General features: G+C 38.2%; 1 protein-coding gene across 7 annotated transcripts in view; it reads left to right on the forward strand.

Moving 5' to 3' along the window:
* The first annotated feature begins 2,273 nt into the window (after positions 1 to 2,273).
* The window catches only part of SEC24A (SEC24 homolog A, COPII coat complex component), an 81,387-nt gene continuing 62,379 nt past the window's right edge, over positions 2,274 to 21,281 (forward strand). For 2 of the 7 annotated variants that reach the window (XM_081295000.1, XM_081295003.1), the window contains exons 1-2: positions 2,278 to 3,237; positions 15,339 to 15,806. In XM_081295000.1, coding sequence (XP_081151126.1) covers positions 3,141 to 3,237; positions 15,339 to 15,806 — 565 coding nt within the window. In that variant the 5' untranslated portion in view covers positions 2,278 to 3,140. Of the gene's footprint in view, positions 3,238 to 8,133; positions 8,219 to 12,926; positions 13,032 to 15,338; positions 15,807 to 21,281 lie in introns of all 7 variants that reach the window. The other 5 variants (XM_081295005.1, XM_081295004.1, XM_081295001.1 and 2 more) reach the window with 5 other exon arrangements.

Raw genomic sequence — 21,281 nt, forward strand, 5'->3', positions numbered from 1 at the left:
ATATATATATATATAGTGGTAGATGGACACAATGCTTTTACTTTATTTATGTGGTGCTGAGGATGGAACCCAGTGCCTCACATGTGCCAGTTGATTGCTCTACCACTGAACCACAACCCTAGCCCATCCGTAGCCCTTTTTATTCTTTATTTTGAGATAGGGTCTTACAAGGTTACTTAGAACTTTGTTAAATTGCTGAGGCTGGCCTGAAACTTGGGAACCTCTTCCCTCAGCTTCTTAAGCCACTGGGATTACAGGTGTGCACCAGCGCTGAAAATAATTTATAACAGACATATGAAGGGTTTCTGTTCTGGAAAGAAGTAGAATTTTTAAAAAATAGACTCTATGAATGACATTAATTAAGGGCAGGTGGAGTAGATATAGTTAATAGAAACAAAGAAATATCAGTAAGTTTAACAATTGGCAATAGCACTAATAATTTTCCGTGACATTTTAAGTGGTCATACTTTAAGAAGTCATATAGATTTGATATTATGTGGGTTCCTAATTCTTAATATGAAAATTATATTTTTGTATGTTGTTCCATGTTAATTCTTAAACTTATTTTACTACTATTCCTCAGTATTTTAAAGCTGACTACAATGAAAATGTTACAAACATTTGAAAGACTTAATCATAGTTTGGGGGAATAATAGCCACAGGGAAACTTAGAACAAATTTTAGAGAAAGTATTGTTTACTTATTAGCAAACTACTTCTAATTTTTTAACTGATTTAATCAATGAGGTTATTTTCTTTCAAAAATCTCTGAACACAAAGGTATTGCTTAAACAGAACAAAGTTCAAAGAAAGCCTGATTTAACCAAATCAAATCTCTGCCAAGGTCAACAAACCAAGATAAATATATATATATATATATATATATATATATATATATATATAGAGAGAGAGAGAGAGAGAGAGAGAGAGAGAGAGAGAGAGAATATTAAACTGATGTAAGTTTGAGACCAGACCTATGTATTTCTCTCTTTGAGGAGTAACCCTGGTTTTCTGTCTGATTTCATGAAAGTCCAATTGTTTTCTGAGGTCTATTTATTCTTTAAAACATTAAGAAGCTTGTGATTTTTTTTTTTTTTTTTTTTTTTTTTTGGTTCTGGGAATTGAACCTAGGGGTGCTTAACTACTGAGCCACATCCCCAGCCCTTTTTTGTATTTCATTTAAAGACAAGGTCTCACTGAGTTGCTTAGGACCTCAATAAGTTGCTAAGACTGGCTTTGAACTTTGAATACTCCTGCCTCAGTCTCCCAAGCCACTGAGGTTACAGGCATGTGCCACCATGCCCGTTGTGTATTTTCTTAAGTGTTCTTGGATATGTGATTTGCGATTTTGTTACAGGAGTTCTAAGCTGAAAACAGTTTGGCCAAAAGCATTATCTTCATCCTAAAGAAGCTTTACAGCTGGCTCATGGTGCATACCTGTAATCCCAACAACCGGGGAAGCTGATGTAGGGGGATTGCAACTTGGAGGCCAGCCTCGGCAATTTAGTGAGACCCTATCTCAAAATTAGAATAAGGTCTGGGATGTGGCTGGGTGGTAAAATGCTCCTGGGTTAAATGCCCAGTACCAAAAATAGAAAGAAAGGAAGAAAAGCTTTATACCTGCACCTTGTAAAAGAGAAGTTTTAATTGTTGAATTCCATTCACAGCAAATACACTAAGGTGCTGAGATAAATGATAATTAAAACAGGGTTATGGTAAAAGTTCATATTTAGTTACTTATTCTTACTGCTTGTTCTTCAGGACTGACACAGTGGTTTAGATCTTGCTCTTTTTCCAAGTAATGTAACATTTCATAGTAGACATTTGATATTAAATGAATTAGGTAAGATGTACTTCACCCTGAGGTTGTGAAACCTGTAGCATGACATTCTAATCAACAGTACAAATCTGTGAAGAAGGATTTTGTCATCGGCTTAGAGCAGGAAAAACCTAAGTAGAGTGAAGGTAGCTAAGATCATTACTGAAGTCATTAATTATGTTGTCCAATCACCCAGTTTCTACTTCCCTTTGGCCTCAAAAGTCAAAGTCTACTCTCAAAAACAAAACAAAACCCCTACTTTCCCAGTAGGGAAGTTTGAATTCTTCACCTTACAGCGGATCCACAAACCCTTAAAGAGGAAATAAAACTGCCATTTAATGTAATGTTGGAGGATGGGGTGTATGGCTCAATAGAGTGCTTTCCTAGCTTGCGTATGGCCTGGGGTTAGATTCTCAGCACTAATTAAAAAAAAAAAAGTGCTGTTAATGAACTTCAGTGTGACTATGCTATGGATAATCGAGTTTAAAAATTAAAAGTACCTCTGAATCTCCAGTAAAAAAGCAAAGGCCTTCTTTACTTGATCACATTTTTAACATACATATTTAACTATCTCTTTAAAATAATTCCCTGGAATATGACAACAGAATGTGAAATAAAATAATGTGATGAACATTAACCGGTTCAGCTATTAGTGGTGGCATAATCCCAACAGAGGATGATGACGTTTGTAGTCTCAAGTAATCTTCAAAGACCGGGGAGAGGAACTGTTTGTCCCACTCCACGAAAGCAGCCACTGAAGTCTGCATTCATTGCCCCCGGATCCCCGCTCAGCCCGCGAGGTGACGTCCAAGACACGGGGATTTCCGCAGCGGTGACACACGCCACTTCCGGCCGGCAGTCGGAGTCAGTGACGTGGCAGGCTAGTCCGGGCACTGTCCACGGGGCCGGGACGACGGGACAGTCAGGTGGCCTCGGGGCAGCCCCACGGGGAGAGGTGAGCGCTGGAGAAGCCGCGAGCCCGGAGCCGGAAGTGCCACGTGTCCTGATTGCGCCTGCGCGGCCAGCGGCTGACAGGCACTTCCGGCCGGGGCCTCCCTCCTCTCCGGTTTAGGCTGCCGCCTCCCAGCCCGGCATTCGCGGCCCCACTGGCCCGACTTCTAAGCTTCAGTTCCCAGGCCAGGCCGTGGGTGCCGGCGGGCTGGGGAGAGCGAAGCGCCGTGCCTCGGGCTTGATGCTCCGCCCTCTCCTCCAGTCTTCAGTCCTAAGTCTTTGGCCCTCTCCCTCTGCTTTCAGCAGTCTCTCCGCTGGGCGCTGTTGTCGACTCAGACCAGTACCTTCCAACAAGGATAATTGCGGTCGTCATGTCCCAGCCGGGGATACCGGCCTCCGGCGGCGCCCCAACCGGCCTCCAGGCCCAGAACGGGGCCTCTTCGACCTCGGGGTCTCCCTACACCAACGGTGAGTGCTGCACGGGGGCGAAGAACAGGGCTCAGCGTGGGCCCGGGCTGGAACTCACCTTTGGATGCTGTTTACTCTTCAGGCGACCGAGGAAGAGAGGGTGACCTCTCGGCTGGGGTCTGGCGCGGGTGGTGGTGGGCGGCTGAGCCCCCGATACCGCGACGTTTGTGCACTCTCAGGCGCGGGCTCGTTTTAGCGTTTCACAAATACACACATTCAGTCAGCAAACAGTTAAAGAGCACCCGCTGTATGCAACGCCCTGGCAAACAAGGGTGAAAAAAAAAAAAAAAAACAGATTCCGTCAGTCCCTCAAAAAACGGTCCTAGTGGCTGTGCCTTCACCCTCCGCGCCACCTAGCTCCAGTCTCCAGGGGAGCAGAGTTTGGAGTCTGATTCGTCTCGAGCAGGTTGGGGTCGTATTTATTCTGAGTTTGCGGACATGAATGAATGAGTGACTTCTTGCGGAGACCCCTTTAGGACCTACTCATCTCTCCCAGGACTTTCCCAGAACTGTGCCTGGGCCACCTGTTCAGTTTTTCAGCCTTGAAAGAACCAAGTAGATTTGTTGTTTGATTTCCTAAGGCCTTTACATCACTTGGAAAATGGTTGGACCTCTGAGAGGCATGTACATGTGGCACTGTAATTTGTAATTTGTGTGAGAATGTCTTAGTTTTATAACTCCTCTAGGATTCCTTGAATTGTCGTACGTGGTGATTTGCTAAACTTTTTTTTAATTGTTGTAATCGAGAAAGATTTTCTGCCAACAGTCTGCCTACTTACCAGTTAACTTACACATTTTTGGTTTATGGAAATAATACCAGTAGAATAATACTAAAGTGCTTAAATTGCACACTGGAATCTAAGATTACTGTGAAGTTGGAGAAAATAGCCAGTGACTAAAATGGCCAATTTACATTGTTTTTAGAGAAGTCTACTGTTTTCTTTACAAAGAAGGCTCTTTTTTAGGACTTTTAAAATATCTATGGGTAGGCAGCTATGTGGGCAGAAGCTAGAATAGGGAATAGGCACTGAAAATGCTTTAATTTGAATCACTTGTTCTTTCTCAAGTTTATAGTAACAGATTATGTAAAGTACATTCTATTCTATGGTATTTAGTAACATTTACCCGGAAGATGAAATCATTTTAAGACATTCACTTTAAGGTGAAAAATTAAACAAGATGTTACAGGGCCATGCATTTTTCATATAATTGCTAAATTGCAACCTTTTTTTTTTTTTTTAAACCTAAGACTAGATGGATTCTCAGCTGGATTCCAACAGGCCTTTATTTTTTTAATTTTTTTTTTTTTAAGAGAGAGTGAGAGAGGGAAAGAGAGAATTTTAATATTTATTTTTTAGTTATTGGCGGACACAACATCTTTGTTTGTATGTGGTGCTGAGGATCGAACCCAGGCCCCACGCATGCCAGGTGAGCGCGCTACTGCTTGAGCCACATCCCCAGCCCCGAATTGCAACCTTTTTTTAATTGTTAAATTTGTTTTAATTAGTTATACATGACAGTAGAATGCATTTATGCACTTTGTTATATCATACATAGTTGGGATATAAATTCTCATTTTTCTGAGTGTACATGTTGGAGAATCATATTGGTCATGTAGTCACATATATACATACAGTAATAATCTCTGTTTCATTCTACTATCTTCTAAATTGCAATCTTATATAAACTTTTTTAAAAAATATATTTTTAGTTGTAGGTGGATACAATACCTTTATTTTGTTTATTTAGTTTTTTATGTTGTGCTAGGGATCAAATCTAGGGCCTCACACATACTAGGCAAGTGTTCTACTGCTGGGCTACAACCCAGCCCTTATATAAACTTTTGAAAGCAAATCTTGCAAATGTACTTCTAAGTTTATATGTAAGTGTAGTTACTATAATTTTGAAGTGCTAAAGGAATCTAACTACTGTGATATGCTGTTTTTGAATTATCACTATGTTGATTTGATTCAGGTCAATGGGCATTTGTTGCACACCTTCTAAGGTCTGTCCTTGAAGACATAGAAGAGAATAAGAAAGCACTTCTTGTGCATAGGTTGCCCAGAGCCAGTTGGAAATTCAGCATTTTGACTAGTGATTGCATTTTAGGATGATAGCAGCTGAAAGAATGCAGCCAATTTGAGATGAGGAGTGAAATAACAGGAGTTTGCATATAAGCCTCTTTTAAGATATAATTTCAGTCTTTTTTTTTTTTTTTTTTGGAGGGGAGCACTCTACTACTGAGGAACATCCCCAGCCTTTTTTTTTATTTTGAGATGAGCTAAGTTGCTAAGTTGCCCAGGCTGTCCTTGAATTTGAATTCTTTCTGCCTAGCCTCCCAAGTAGTTAGTATTACAAGTGTGCACAACTGCCCCCTTGCTTCATATTTTTTTTTAACATTTTAGTTGTTGATGGATAAAATACCTTTATTATATTTATTTATTTTCATGTGGTGCTGAGGATTGAACCCAGGGCCTCATACATGCTAGGCAAGCACTCTACCGTTAGGTCACAACCCTAGTCTCCTTCATATTCTTATTTATAAGCTCCATTTCTAAAGTTTATTTTCAATAAATGGCCAATATCCTATGTTGGGTTTTGTTGTTGTTGTTATTGTTGTTGTTGTTGATCCCAGTAGTAATACAGAGAGTAGGGATGTGGTGGTGAAATGAGCAGGATAGGGGTGGAGGGGATATTCCTCTAGAAGGTTTAAAAAAAAAAAAAAGGTTCAGTGGGCATAATGGTGCATATCTGTAATCCCAGCGACTCTGGAGGTTGAGGCAGGAGGATTGCAAGTTCCAGGCCAATCTCAGTAATTTAGTGAGGACTTAAGCAACTTAGTGAGACCCTGTTTCAAAAGATAAAAAGAGCTGAGGATGTAGCTCAGTGGTAAAGCATCTGTGGGTTCAGTCTTCAGTACAAGAGAAAAAGAAAGAAATTAAACAAATGAAAAAAAAAAGATTCAATGCTGGAATCTAGTTTTAGTTAATTCTTTCAAGGCAGTAATTGCTGCCTAAGTATTCTATTGAAAACTCAAGCTTTAAATTTAATGTAGCTTGCATAAATTTCATATTATAGTATAGTTAGATGTTCAGACATTTTTAGATTATAATCAAAGGCCTATTAATAATGACCTTTTTCATTTTTTTATAACTTGCTTTTATATTGTGTGGTGTTATTATGTTACAGAATTTGCATTATGACCTAAAAGTTGTTTAGACAAGTTTTTCTAAATCTTTGTGTGGATTGTATATAACATATTTCTTTTGCAAAAAAAATTGATAGTGAGACTCTATAGTGCTTAAACTAGCTGATCTTTTTTTTTTTTTAACTAGCTGATCTTAATCTGATTAGCATGTAATAAGGCTAAAGTCAAATAATTAATCCCATTGAACCTTACCTCCTTTATCAACTATTTGAATCAATGTGCCAAGACAGAAATTGCAGTTTTATTGCTTTCATTTGTTTATAATAATTATGTAATATTCACTTTTTTACTATAGAATTAAGGGTGAGAAGGATATTCTCCACCTTTCTCCTTTATTCCTAATATATCGTAGCTTTATAATGTTTGTTCAGCTTCCCTCTAGACTATAAGCCCTATGAAGAGAAGGATATCTCTTTTTGCATATTATTCTTTCTCCAGTTCCCCACAGTGTGTAGCACATTTTAGGAGTAGCCAGTTTTGTTGAACAAAAGTGTTACAATTGGGTATTTTGTGAGTCATTTCACTAAATATGTATTGATTTGTTAATAGTAAAATTGGAGCTCACTTCCAAATTCTTTTTTTCTTCTGGCTCTTTTTTGCACAATATCATCAGTCAAAACAATAGAATTTGTGAGCCCAGCATCATGGTGCACATATGTAATCCCGGCAACTCAGGAGGCTAAGGCTAGAGAATTCATCCTGGACAGCCTGTCTCAAAATGAAAGGGTGTGGGGATGTAGCTCAGTGGTAAAGTGTCCCTGGGTTCAATCCCCAGTACTAAAAAACAAACAAACAAACAAACAAAAAACACCAACACATCCAGAGTTTTTTTTTTTCCTCCCCCAGAGGGGGCATCAAGGGGCTAGGACTGTAGCTCAGTGGTGGAGCGCTTGCCTTGCATGTGTGAGGCACTGGGTTTGATCCTCAGCACCACATATAAATAAATAAAATAAAGGTTAAAAAGAAAAAAAAAAACAACAACACTATTTTAAAAAAATGCTATTCATCTAATTTAGGAGTAACAAAAATGTCAATTTTCAAATTTCCCTCTAATGTAAATCATGCTTATGATTGTGTATTTAATATAAGAAGTCTTTAATTATGAAACAAACATGATCTAAATAAAAGTGTCATGTGGTCTGTAACACTGATTATTGTGTTTTCAGTAGTAGAGGCTGTAACTCTGGATTCCCACAATACCTTTTGCAGATCTCTTTTAGAATTTACCAGTTGGGTGCAGTGGCACACACCTGTAATCCCAGCGGCTCAGGAGCCTCACAAGTTCAAAACCAGCCTCAGCAATTTAGCAAGGCTCTAAGCAACTTAGTGAGACCTTGTCTCAAAATAAAAAATGAAAAAAGGGCTGGGGATGTGGCTTATTAGTTAAGCACCCCTGGTTCAATCCCTGGTACTGAAAAACAAACAAACAAAAAAAACCTACCATAGGGGCTGGGGATGTGGCTCAATCGGTAGCGCACTCGCCTGGCATGCGTGCGGCCCGGGTTCGATCCTCAGCACCACATACCAACAAAGATGTTGTGTCCGCCGAGAACTAAAAAAAAATAAATATTAAAAATTCTCTCTCTCACACTCTCTCTCCTCTCTCACTCTCTCTTTAAAAAAAAAAAAAACCTACCATATATTGCATGTAGTAACCATTGTGCTTCTTGTTTTATCTCCGCTAATAGACTGAGAGCTTCTTAAAGATAGAAACAGTGCTGGTTGCAGGGGTCACAGTGGCCTGTAATCCCAGCTACTTTGGAGGCTCAAGTAGTAAGTTCAAAAGTTTAAAGCCAGCCTGGGCAACTTAGTGAGACTCAAAAAGGGCTGAGGATATAGCTCAGTGGTAGAGTGCTCCTGGGTTTTATGCCCAGTACCACAAAAAAATGGGTGGTAGGGGGGAGAGAAATAGTAACAAGAATTAGTATTTATTTTATTGTCACTTACTATGTGCCCAGGCCCTATGCTTTGTGGTTCTGTTATATGCATCATCTCATATCATCTCATTTAATTCTTACAATAGCCCTATGAGGTAAGGAGTGTTTTTTTTTTTTTTTTTCAGATGTAGATGGACACAATATCTATTTATTTTTAATGTGGTGTTGAGGATTGAACCCAGTGCCCCACACATGCAAGGCAAGCGCAAGTGCTCTAACACTGAACTACAACCCAGCCCTGCAAATAGATATCTTTTTTTTTAAATTTTTTTTTTTGTTGATGGACCTTTATTTTATTTATTGTATGTGGTGCAGAGAATCGAACCCAGTGCATCACGCATGCTAGGCAAGTGCTCTACCACTGAGCCACAATCCCAGCCCACAGATAGATATCTTTCTATTAGACACCTCACCTCCACTTGGATTTCTTGGCACCTGAAAATTAGTATGTATAAAATCCTTTTTGGTCTTTTTCCCTTTATCATTTCCCACCTTCTCTAATTTTTTTTCATCTTTCTGTTCTAATGAATAGTACTGTCCATTCACTGAATTGCTCAGGTCAGAAAGCTAGGAGTCATCCTTGATTCCTTCCTTTCTTCATTACCCCTATTATTTCTATATCCCATACTGTCTGTTCTGTTGAACTTGTAATTGTATTTCGGATGTTTTAAAATTAATGTATAGAAACTAAATATTTCTGTGACCCCAAATGTTAAATTCTTTTTGTTAAAAATACAAAATTTGGTATAAACTCCATATGTATATAGCTGTTGTATCATTATAAATTCAAAACATTGAAGTAAAAATATCTATAAAAGCAGTACAGTTCATCAACAGATACTTATAAAAAATAAATATAAATGGCCAACAAATATATGAAAAAAACATCTTTAGCAATCAGGGAAATGCAAATCAAAACTATACTGAGATTTCATCTCATTCCAGTTAGAATGGCTGCCATCAAGAATAGAAACAATACTAAATGCTGGAGAGGATATGATGGAGAGGAATACTTTTACACTGTTGGTGGTATTGTAAATTAGTAACACCACTATGGAAATCATTATGGAGGTTCCTCAAAAGATTGAGCATGGAAAGCTGGTCACAGTGGCACATACCTGTAATCCCCGTGGCTCGGGAGGCTGAGACAGGCGGATTGCAAGTTCAAAGCCAGCCTCAGTAAAAGCGAGGCACAAAACAACTCGGACCCTGTCTCTAAATGGAGTACAAAGAAGGATTGAGGATGTGGCTCAGTAGTTAAGTGCCCCTGAGTTCAATCCCCGTACCCCACTCTCCTCCCCTGAAAAAAGAAGAAAAGAGATGGAGCTTGGAACCATCATATGATCCAGCTATATCACTCCTTGGTATTTATTCTAAACAAAGTCAGTATACTATATTGATACATGCATACCCATGTTTATAGCAGCCCAATTCACAATAGCCAAACTATGGAACCAGTCTAGCTGTTCATCAGTGGATGAATGGATAAAGAAAATGTGGTTTATATATACACAATGGAGTTTTATTCAGCCATAAAGAAGAATGAAATTATGTCACCAGCAGGAAAATGGATGGAACTTGAGAATGTTGTGTTAAGTGAAATAAGCCAAACTCAAAAGTCAAGGGGTGTACGTTTTCTCTCATATGTGAAAGCTGGAGAGGAAAAAAGAAAAAGAAAGGTAGGAGGGGGTGTCTCATGAAAATCAAAGGGAGACCAGTAAAATCAAAGGAAACCAGGGGGAGAGAAAGGGAAATACTGAGGAATGATATTGGCCAAATTATATCGTTATATTGTGTGTATGTATGAATATATATCAACCAGTCCCACCATTATGTATAATTATAATGCACCAATAAAAATATGGGAAAAAATACAGTTCAGTTTTAAGACACTCAATAATATGATAGTTTATCTGAAGCCAAAGTTGATTGGATTGTTTTAGTTTTATGATGGAGCTCTGGTTGGGTGCTATCCTGGTCACTCACTATTTTTCTTTTTATTTACTTTTTTGGCTTGAACCCAGTCTTTGATATTCATTTTCCTAAGTCTTTTCTTTCTTTCTTTTTTTTTTTCCTTTCTTTCTGTACTGGGGATTGAATTTAGGGGCACTCAACCACTGAGCCACATCCCCAAGTCCTATTTTATATTTTATTTATAGACGGGGTCTCATTGGGTTGCTTAGTGCGTCAGTTTTGCTGAGGCTGGCTTTGAACTCATGTTTCTCCTGCCTCAGCCTCTCAAACAGCTGTGTGCCACCATGCCTGACCAGCTCTTTTTCCTTAAGGCTTATTTGTTTGTTTGTTGCTGGGGATCAAACCCAGGGTCTAGCACGTGCTAATCACCTACTCTACCACTCTAGCACATGTTCAATAAGTGCTCTGCTTTTGGGCTATTCCCTCAGCTCTCTTTCACACTCATGATAACACTGGCTACATCCTGATAATCTTCCCATTTCAAGGTCATTTGATTAGAAGCCGGAATTCTCCTTTGTCATGTAACCTGATTCCAGGAATTAGGACATGGACTTCCATGTGAATCATTTCTACTTAAAATACACATCAGCCCCATCATTCCCTGGTTATTTGTCTTCCTTTTAAAAAATGAATATTGTTTTCAGTTGCGGAGAGAAAAATTTTTTCCTATAACTTCTTAGGTTCAAGTATGTGCCACCATACTTGAACTTCTTTATCAAATCCATACTTCTTTAGTGTAGTCCTCAATTCCTGCTTCACTTCAGGCAAGTGTCTCAACAATTTGCTCTTGTCATACTGAGCTTTTTTCAGAATGCCTTTCCACCATCACAAGCTGTTGTAAATATAAATTCCTTTACAGGAACAATTTTTTTTTTCCTTTTTTTGGTACCAGAGATTGAATCCAGAGGCACTTTCCCACTGAGCCACATTCCCAGTCCTTTTTATTTTATTTTTTTAATTTTAAGATAGGGTTTCACTAATTTGCTTAGGGTCTTGCTAAATTGCTGAGGCTAGTTTTGACCTTGCAATCCTTCTGCCTCAGCCTCCCAAACCGCTGGGAATACAGGCATGTGTCACCATGCCTGGTTTACAGGAACACTTTTTTTTTTTAAAATAGTTTTTTAGTTGTAGGTGGGCACAATACCTTTATTTTGTTTTTATTTATATGGGTGCTCAGGATTCAACCCAGGGCCACACACGTGCTAGGCAAGCGCTGTACCACTGAGCCACAACCCCAGCCTTATGGAAACACTTTTTTTTTTTGGTAATATACTCTTTTTCCTGAGGCTATTCTTTATTTTTCGTGCTTGTTTGTTTTGTACTGGGGATGAAATACAGGGCCTAGCACATGCTATGCACATTCTGTATCACTGAACTACACCTCAGCCTTCTCAGGTTTTAGCTTAAAATTCCCTTCCTCAGGAAACCATCTTTGCTACCTTTCTGTCTTCAGTCTAGCCCAAGTGTTGCCTACTTTGGGGCTCTCAGTGTCATAGGGTTCCCCTATCATATCACTCTCTATTGGAGTGCCTGGTATTTGCCAATCTAGACTGAGCTATCGGAGGAGTACAGGGATGAAATGGACCTTTGCGTCCTAAGAATGTTCTTAATTAATAGAGCTGTTCTTTAACAGATGACAGACAAGAAAAAAAGATTAGTTCAAATAATTTGCTTTACTAATATCAGATTTATAATTTTGCTGCAGTGTTCAGGATACAAATATATGGTGTTTTTTTTTTTTTTTTTTTTTTTTTGGATAATGCCAGTAGAGAACATTTCAAGAATGCTAATTAGCCTTACTTAGTGACACATGCCTATAATCCCAGCAATTTGGAAGGCTGAGTAGGAAGACTGAAAATTCAAGGCCAGCCTGGGTAACTTGGTGAGACCCTATCTCAAAGTAAAAAATAAAAATGACTGGGGATGTAGATGTGGGGTAAAGTGCCCCTGGGTTTGATCTCTGATACTGAAAAAAAATTAATAATAAAAAGTGCTAACTATATGAAAAACACTGTTATAAATGTTTCACATAAATCTCATTCTCACATTTTATCAGTTTCCTGTTATTGCTTTAACAAATTACCACAAATTTAGTGTCTTCAACCAACACAAAATTAAGTTCTAGAGGTCAGAAGTCTGACTTTGGTCTCACTGAGTTAATATCAAGGTGTTTTTAGGGCTGTAATTCTTTCCGTAGCTTCTGTTTTCTTGCCTTTTTCTACCTTCTGGAGGCTGTGCTCCAACAGTCCTTGGCTGGTAGTCTTCTTCCATCTGCAAAGCCAACAAGTGGGCTTGGTGAGTCTCACATAGCATCACTCTGACACTGACTGTCTTGCCTCCCTCTTTCACCCTTGTGATTACATTAGATACATCCTGATATTAATCCCATGTTTTAAATATTTATTTTTTAGTTGTAGTTGGCACAATGCTTATTTTTATTTATTTATTTTTATGTGGTGCTTAGAATTAAACCCAGGGCCTCACACCTGCTAGGCGAGCGCTCCACCGCTGAGCCACAATCTCAGCCCCAGTCATCTGATTTTATTTATTTATTTTTATGTGGTACTGAGGATCGAACCCAGCGCCTTGCACCTAACCCAGTGACTCGAATGTGCTAGGCAAGCACTCTACCGCTGAGCCACAACCCCAGCCCGCCCCAATTATCCCATTTTAAGGTCAGTTGATTAGCAACCTAAATTGCATTTTCAGCCTTATTCTCCTTTGTCATGTAACCTAACACAATTCCAGGGATTAGGAAATGGACTTCTATGTGAGTTGTGTCCACTTAAAATACACAATAAGTGTGATCCTATTACTATTCCCATTTTATAGATAAGGAAATTGAGGTACAGAGAAGTTAAATATCTTGGTGCTGGACATCAACCCAAAGCTCAAGCTTGCAATTCTCTTTTTTTTGTTGTTGGTTTTGGTATGTTGTCCAGGCTGGACTCTAGATATCCTCTTCACAGCCCTCTGAGTACTGGAATTATTAATGTGTGACACTATACTCAGTACAAAAGGTAAAATATTTTGCTCAAGAATGAACCCTTAACTAAAAGGATTTGTCTCAGATAGTTGTTATTTCAGACTGTGCTTTTTTTTTTTTTTTTTTAATATTGATGGCATCTATTTATACAGGAAATCTTGGTCATAGCAAGCCAAAGAATACCAAGATTTTAGGGTGGGATTATTTCTTTTTTTTTTTTTAATTAATTAATTAATTATTTTTTAGAGAGAGAGAGAGAGAATTTTTTAATCTTTATTTTTTAGTTTTCGGCGGGCACAACATTTTTGTTTGTATGTGGTGCTGAGGATCGAACCCGGGCCGCATGCATGCCAGGCGAGCGTGCTACCACTTGAGCCACATCCCCAGCCCCAGGATTATTTCTTAATCTATTGTAACTACCAGGAATTCAAGTCAGAAAACCAACTAGATGGTTATTCATATAATTCTGGATGAAGATGAAATTTGGTGTGATACAGGGATAGGAATAGGAAAGACTGTAGAATAAATCTATCATAATTTTCCTATGTACACATATTAAAATACCTAAGTGAATCCCACCATGGGATTCTGATTAGAATAAGATCTATCCCATGCTTGTATAATTTTATCAAAATGGATTCTACTTTCATATATAAGAAGAACCGATAAAATAAAATTAAAAAAAAATTACCATTGAACTCAAGGTCACTCAACCATTGAGGCACATCCCCAGCCCTATTTTTTATGTTTTTTTTTTTTTTTTTTTTTTTTTTTTTTTTTTTTTTTGGTACTCAGGATTGAACTCAAAGGCACTCTACCACTGAGCCATATCCCCAGCCTGATTTTGTATTTTATTTAGAGACAGGGTCTCACTGAGTTGCTTAGTGCCTCACTTTTGCTGAGGCTGCTTTGAACTCGAGATCCTCCTGTCTCAGCTTCCTGAGCCTTTGGGATTATAGGTATGTGCCACCACGCCTGGCTCTATTTTATGTATTTTTTTTTTTAAGAGAGAGAGAGAGAGAGGGAGAGAGAGAATGAATTTTAATATTTATTTTTTAGTTATCGGCGGACACAACATCTTTGTTTGTATGTGGTGCTGAGGATCGAACCTGGGCCGCACGCATGCCAGGCAAGCGCGCTACTGCTTGAGCCACATCCCCAGCCCTGTATTTTTTTAATATAAAGACATGGTGTCACTGAGTTTAGGCACTAAGCTTTTGCTGAGGCTGGCTTTGAACTAGCGATCTTCTTGCCTCAGCCTCCCGAGCTGCTGGGATTACAGGCATGTGTTATTGTGCTCCGGCTGTTTTTTTCCCTTTTTGTTGGTCTGTTTTAAACATTCTAGATGATAGTGAGTGGTACCTTGTTGTCGTTTTGATTTGTGTTTATTTAATGACTGATGTTTGTATTTCTCTAATGATTAATAATGTTCAGTGTCTTTGCATGTGCTTATTACCATTTGTATATCTTCTTTGAATTATATGCCTATTTTGAAAATTTTTAATTATATTTTTGCCATACTAGGGATTGAACCCAGGAGTGCCTCTACCACTCAGCTACATCCATACCCCTATTTTTTTTTTTTTTTTTTTTTTTTTATTTTGAGACAGGTTCTCACTGAATTGCTCAGGCTGGTCTCCAACTTGTGATCTTCCTGCCTCAGCCTTTAGAGCAACTGGGATTACAGCCAGGCACTACCACTCCTGGGACTACTTATTTTTTATTTTAATTTTAAGTTTTTGTACTGGGAATTGAACACATGGTCACTTAACCACTGAGCCACATCCCCAGCCCTTTTTATTTTTTGAGACGGGATCTCGCTAAGTTGCTTAGACCCTTGTTAAAGTTGCTGCGGCTGACCTTGAATTTGGCAATCCTCCTAGCTTTGCCTCCCAAGTTGCAGGTGTGTGATACTGGGCCTGGGGCTACTGTATTTTTTTAAAGTGTTGTTATATTCACTTGAAAGACTAATTTTTCCTCCTCTTCTTATTGGAAGGTCCTGTTCAAAATGCACTGATGTCTTCACAATTGTCAGTGAGTCAAGGATATAATTTCCAGCTTCCAGGATCCTATCCTCATCTAATACCAGCAAAGACTTTGAATCCAGTCTCTGGACAGTCTAACTACGGTGGTTCTCAGGGATCTGGGCAAACTATTAATAGACCACCTGTAGCTTCTAATACAGTGACACCTTCACTCCATAGTGGTCCTGTTCCTCGAATGCCACTACCTGCTTCTCAGAATCCAGCTGCTGCACCGATGCCTTCTGGTAGCTTTCTTCCTGGAGCCAACATACCACCACATTCAAATTGGCAATATAATTATCCGCCCACAGGATCACAGACAAACCATTGTCCTCGTGTATCATCCCAACCGACTGCATTGGGGAGTACAAACTTAACAACAAATCATCAGTATGTTTCTTCTGGAGACCCTTCACTTCAAAACAGCTTCATAAAATCAGGTAGTATTATTAGGAATGTTAAAAATGTAGAAATAAACAACTTTTGCTTGTTTAGAGATTTGAATGAATACTTAAAGCCTTAAAACCACATGGAAAATTGTTGGTTTAAAAAATTATTATAAATCTTTAAGTAAATTACTTGTAATATCTTTGAATTAACTCAGTAACTTAAATTAATGAATTATTTCTGCTTTGCTTCTTTCCTTTGAAGGTATTCTTTTTCCTTTCTTCCTTTCTTTCTTTCTTGTGATGGGGTCTTACTATGTTGCTCAGGCTGGCCTTGAACTCCTGAGCTCAAGCAATCCTTCCTCAGCCTCTGAATAGCTACAGGCTGTTTTTCTTTGAGTCACTTGTGATATTTCAGGGATTCAGGTATATTTGCAGAATCACTTCCTCAGGGACTGGCCACTACTTTTGGCTTTTTTATTTTTTTTAATTCTTTTTAGTTATACACAACAGTAAAATGTGCTTTTTTTTCTAATTAGTTATACATGATAGTAGAATGCATTTATGGAGTATAACTTCTTATTCTTCTGGTTGTACATGATATAGAGTTATACCAGTTATGTAATCATATATGCACATAGGGGAATAATGTTTGATTTATTCTACTATTCTTTCTACTCCCATACCCGCTCCCCTCTTTTCATTCCCCTCTATCTAATCCAAAGTACTTCTGTTCTTCCCTAGTGCCCCCTCCCCTTATTGTAAATTGGCATCCATGTATCAGAAAAAACATTTGGCTTTTGGTGTTTTGGGTTTGGCTTATTTCACTTAGCATAATATTCTCTAGCTCCATCCATTTAATTGCAAATGCCATAATTTTATTCTTCTTTAAGGCTGAGTAATATTCTATTGTGTATGTATACCACATTTTCTTTATCCATTCATCTGTTGAAGGGCACTTATGTTGGTTCCATAGTTTAGCTATTGTGAATTGAGCTGCTTTAAACATTGATGTGGCTGCATCATTGTAGTATGCTGATTTTAAGTCCTTGGTTTATACCAAGGAGTGGGATAATTGGGTCAAATGGTGGTTCCATTCCAAGTTTTGAGGGATCTCCATATGGCTTTCCATAGTGGTTGTACCAATTTGCAGTCCCACCAGGAATGTGTGAGTGTACCTTTTCCCCCACATTCTTGCCAACATTTATTGTTGCTTGTATTTTTTTTTTTTTTTTTGTCCCGGGGATTGAACCAAAGGGCAGTTAACCACTGAGCCACATCCCCAGCCCTTTTAAATTTTTATTTAGAGACAGGGTCTCACTGAGTTGCTTATGGCCTCACTTTATTGCCGAGGTTGGCTTTAAACTTGCCACTACTTTTTTTTTTAAATATTTTTTTAGTTGTAGATGGACACAGTACCTTTATTTGTTTATTCATTTTTTTATGTGGTGCTGAGGATCAAACCCAGGGCCTCACATGTGCTAGGCAAGTGCTCTCCCAACTGAGCCACAACCCCAGCCCCTCACTACTACTTTTATTAACTGGTTTCTACCTTACTGTCTAGGGATGCTGAATTGTTATGGTTTCTCTTTGATCCTAATCTGAGGCTTACATTATTTTTTGGCATGGCTGCAGGCAGTTTTTGACTTCAAATTTGCAGAACTGTGGAGTTGTGAAGGGACAGGTCTAAAGACATAGTGCTTTTTTTTTTGTGGGGGGAGTACTGGGCTTTGAACACAGGTACACTTTATCACTGAACTATATCTCCATCCCTTTATAATTTTTCTTTCTTTTTTTTTTTTTGCTTTTATTTTTTAAATACACGACAGCAGAATGCATCACAATTCTTATTACACATATAGAACACCATTTTTCATATTTCTGTTTGTATATAAAATATGCTCACACCAATTTATGTCTTCATACATGTAAAGCTGCTTTTTCCTTTTTTTTTTGATAGAATGCTAGAATTCAATCTATATTAAGAAAAATCTGGATTACAGAGGTAACTTTCATCCTCTTAAATCAATAACTTATTATTATTTTTTGTTGTTGTTGGTCGTTCAAAACATTACATAGTTCTTGATATATCATATTTCACAGTTTGATTCAAGTGGGTTATGAACTCCCATTTTTACCCCGTATACAGATTGCTGAATCACATCATTTACACTTCCATTGATCTACACATTGCCATTCTAGTGTCTGTTGTATTCTGCTGCCTTTCCTATCCTCTACTATCCCCCCTCCCCTCCCCTCCCCTCCCCTCCCCTCTTCTCTTCTCTCTCTACCCCCTCTACTGTAAATCATTTCTTCCACTTGTATCCTTTATAATTTTTCTTTTGAGACAGGGTCTTGCTAAATTGCATATAGCCTCTTGAGTCTCTGGAATTACAGGCATATGCCACCATGTCCAACTGAGACAATGCTTTTGAAGTGAGGAGTGTTACTGAGCACAGCTGTGGTTAGTGCTTAGTGCAATGAGTAGAAATTTATATGTATGTTTTCTTCTGAAAGTTTTATAATTTCAGCTCTTATGTTTAGGTCTTTGGTTAATTTTAATTTTTGTGTATGTTGATAGGTAGGGGTTCAGTTTCATTGTTTTGCATGTGGCTATCTGTGCCTTTGTCTCAGCACTATCTAATGGAAATACTATTGTTAGTACCTTTGTTAAAATTCAATTAATCATAAGTTAAGGGTTTATTTCTGGAATCCCAGTTTTATTTCATTGATCTGTATGTGTGTTTTTATTATATTACCAAATATATTTTTATTATATTTACCAAATATTTTTTTCCCCCGCATTTCTTACTTGAGTTACTTTCTTTGGTATGTGTGTGTGTGTGTGTGTGTGTGTGTGTGTGTGTGTTTGTGGTGGTAGTACTGGGGATCAAACCCAGGCCCTTTTGTTTGCTAAGTAAATCCTTTATCATGAAGCCCCCCCCCCATATATCTTTTTTTTTTTTTTTTTTTTAGAGAGAGAGAGAGAGAAGTTTTTTAATATTTATTTTTAGTATTCGGCGGAGATAACATCTTTGTATGTGGTGCTGAGGATCGAACCCGGGCCGCACGCATGCCAGGCGAGCGCGCTACCACTTGAGCCACATCTCCAGCCCCGCCAGTATATCTTTAAAAAAAATTTTTTTTAATTGTTGATGGGCTTTTATTTTCACTTATTTGTATGTGGTGCTGAGAATCAAACCCAGTGCCTCACGCATGCTAGGCAAGCGCGCCACTGCTGAGCCACAACCCCAACCCCTCCCCTCCATATATCTTGATTGCTATTGGTTTTGTAGTAACTTTGAATTCATGAAGCTTTACTTCTCTAACTCTTGCTTTCAGGATTATTTTGGCTTTTCTGGTTTCCTTGTATTTTCTTAAGATTTTTAGAATCAGCTTGTTAAGTTTTGTAGAAAAGATACCTAGGGTTTTGTCTTTGATATTGAATTGAATCTATATCATTTTGGGAGAGAAAACCATATATTCTTGGGCTGGATGATCATTGTTTTTTTTGGGGGGAGGGGGTGCTGGTTATTGAACTCAGGGCCTCCTACATGCAAGGCAAGCACTCTACCAACTGAGCCCGAACGTTGTATTTTTTTAAAAATATTTTTTAGTTGTCAATGGACCTTTATTTTATTTATTTATATACGGTGCTGAGTATTGAACCCAGTGCCTCACACATGCCAGGCAAGTGATCTGCCACTGAGCCACTACTCCAGCCACTACCTCTCCCCATCATTGTATTTTGTAAACTACTTCTGGTTCAGAAGTAGCTTTAAAAACCATTTCACCTTTGCGTTTTTGCTGTTCAGATGATCAGAATCTTAGAAACTTATCAACATTAATAGTGTGACTTTGAAAAGTGTTTAAAATTCTATATTGGGATCTGCAGATTGATTTTGCACTTTTCAAGAAAGTGAACAAGTAACAAGTTCCAAGTGAAATAGTTAATATGAATAGTTAACCTTTTAAAAAAAATCAATGTATTTCTTATTTATGGTGTACACTCCATCAGTTTTGTAGCTTGTTAATACTTTTTAAACCTCTGACCAGCCATTGGCCCTAGTGAATACATTTTGGCCTTGTAAAGATTTAAGTATAGTTTTTATTTAGAAAAAATTTTTTTTTTTCTAAATAAATGAACACAATACCTTTATTTTATTTATTTATTTTTATGTGGTGCTGAGGATCAAACCCAGTGCCTCATACATGCTAGCTGGGTAAGTGCTCTACCATTGAGCTGTAACTCCAGCCCAAGATTAAGGAATCTTTTAGAAACTTCGTTTCTTGATATAAATTGCGTGGGCAGAGGATATTGGAGATTGAACCTTAACCTTCCCCTTGCTGAGCATATCCTTTGCCAGTGAACCCTCATCTCTCTGTGGAAATTTTCTGACTCACAACTGGTAGCCCAAAATCCATTAGATTACTTTTACTCTGGTTCAGTTGACACCATGTGTGAACATGTATCTCTTGAAATTAATGCATATTCTTTTGGGGAGGGCAATACCAGGGGTGCTTTATCCCACTGAGCTAAATTCCCAGCCTTTTCTATTTTTTATTTTGAGACAGGGTCTTGCTAAGTTGCTGAGGCTCACTTTGGAACTTGTGATCCTCCTGCTTTAGCCTCTGAATGGTTGGGATTAAAGGTGTGCATCACCGAATCCAGCATATTTGTTTTATTTTTAATAATGATAGGTAACATTTATTGAACATTTATAATATTGTCTAGCACTTTATCAAACTGTTATGCATTATCTTATTTAATCTTTTTGTTTTTTAGAATATATTTTTTACTTGTTCTAATTAGTTATACATGATATCTTATTTAATCTTCACCATAGTCTCTTATAGCTAACAAATATGAAGTTTCAGAGTTTGCCCAAAGTCACAAGAAAATAGTTTGGGAAAACATACTATGTAAAAACTATTTTCCCCAGCTTCCTAGCTACTTGGGAGGCTGAGGAAGGAACATTGCTTCAACCCAGTAGTTTTGGGCCAGCCTTGGCAACGTAGTGAAATGGGACTCCATCTGGGGTGGGGTTGGGGGGATATATTTAAGGGTAGGTGTATCTTTTTTTTCTTTTGGTACCAAGGATTGAATCCAGGGGCACTTAATCACTGAGCTACGTCCCCTGCCCTTTTTATTTTTTATTTAGAGATAGGGTCTCACTGAGTTTTGGGGGCTGGTTTAGAACTTGCAGTCCTCCTGCCTCAGCCTCCTGAGCATCTAGGATTATAGGCATGCATCATCACACTCAGCTGATGTATCTTTTAAAAAGGCATATGATCAATAATCTGAAATTATGTTGGCTTTAACAGAAGCCCTCAGGTAGAGCATTTAGATTGCAGCATAGATGTAATGAGACCTAAGTGCTGAAACTTATGAACATTTCCACATAAAAGAAGGGAAAAGAAAGATGTATAATCTTAAACTGAACCTAAATGTATGATTCCTCTTGCTTTTTTCTTATGAGATGTCTAAAAAAACAACGAAGAAAATCCATGCTTTTCAAGATGTCTTAA

The sequence above is a fragment of the Spermophilus citellus genome, assembly GCF_964194105.1.
Source record: "Spermophilus citellus genome assembly, chromosome: 1".
Classification (NCBI taxonomy): Eukaryota; Metazoa; Chordata; class Mammalia; order Rodentia; family Sciuridae; genus Spermophilus; species Spermophilus citellus.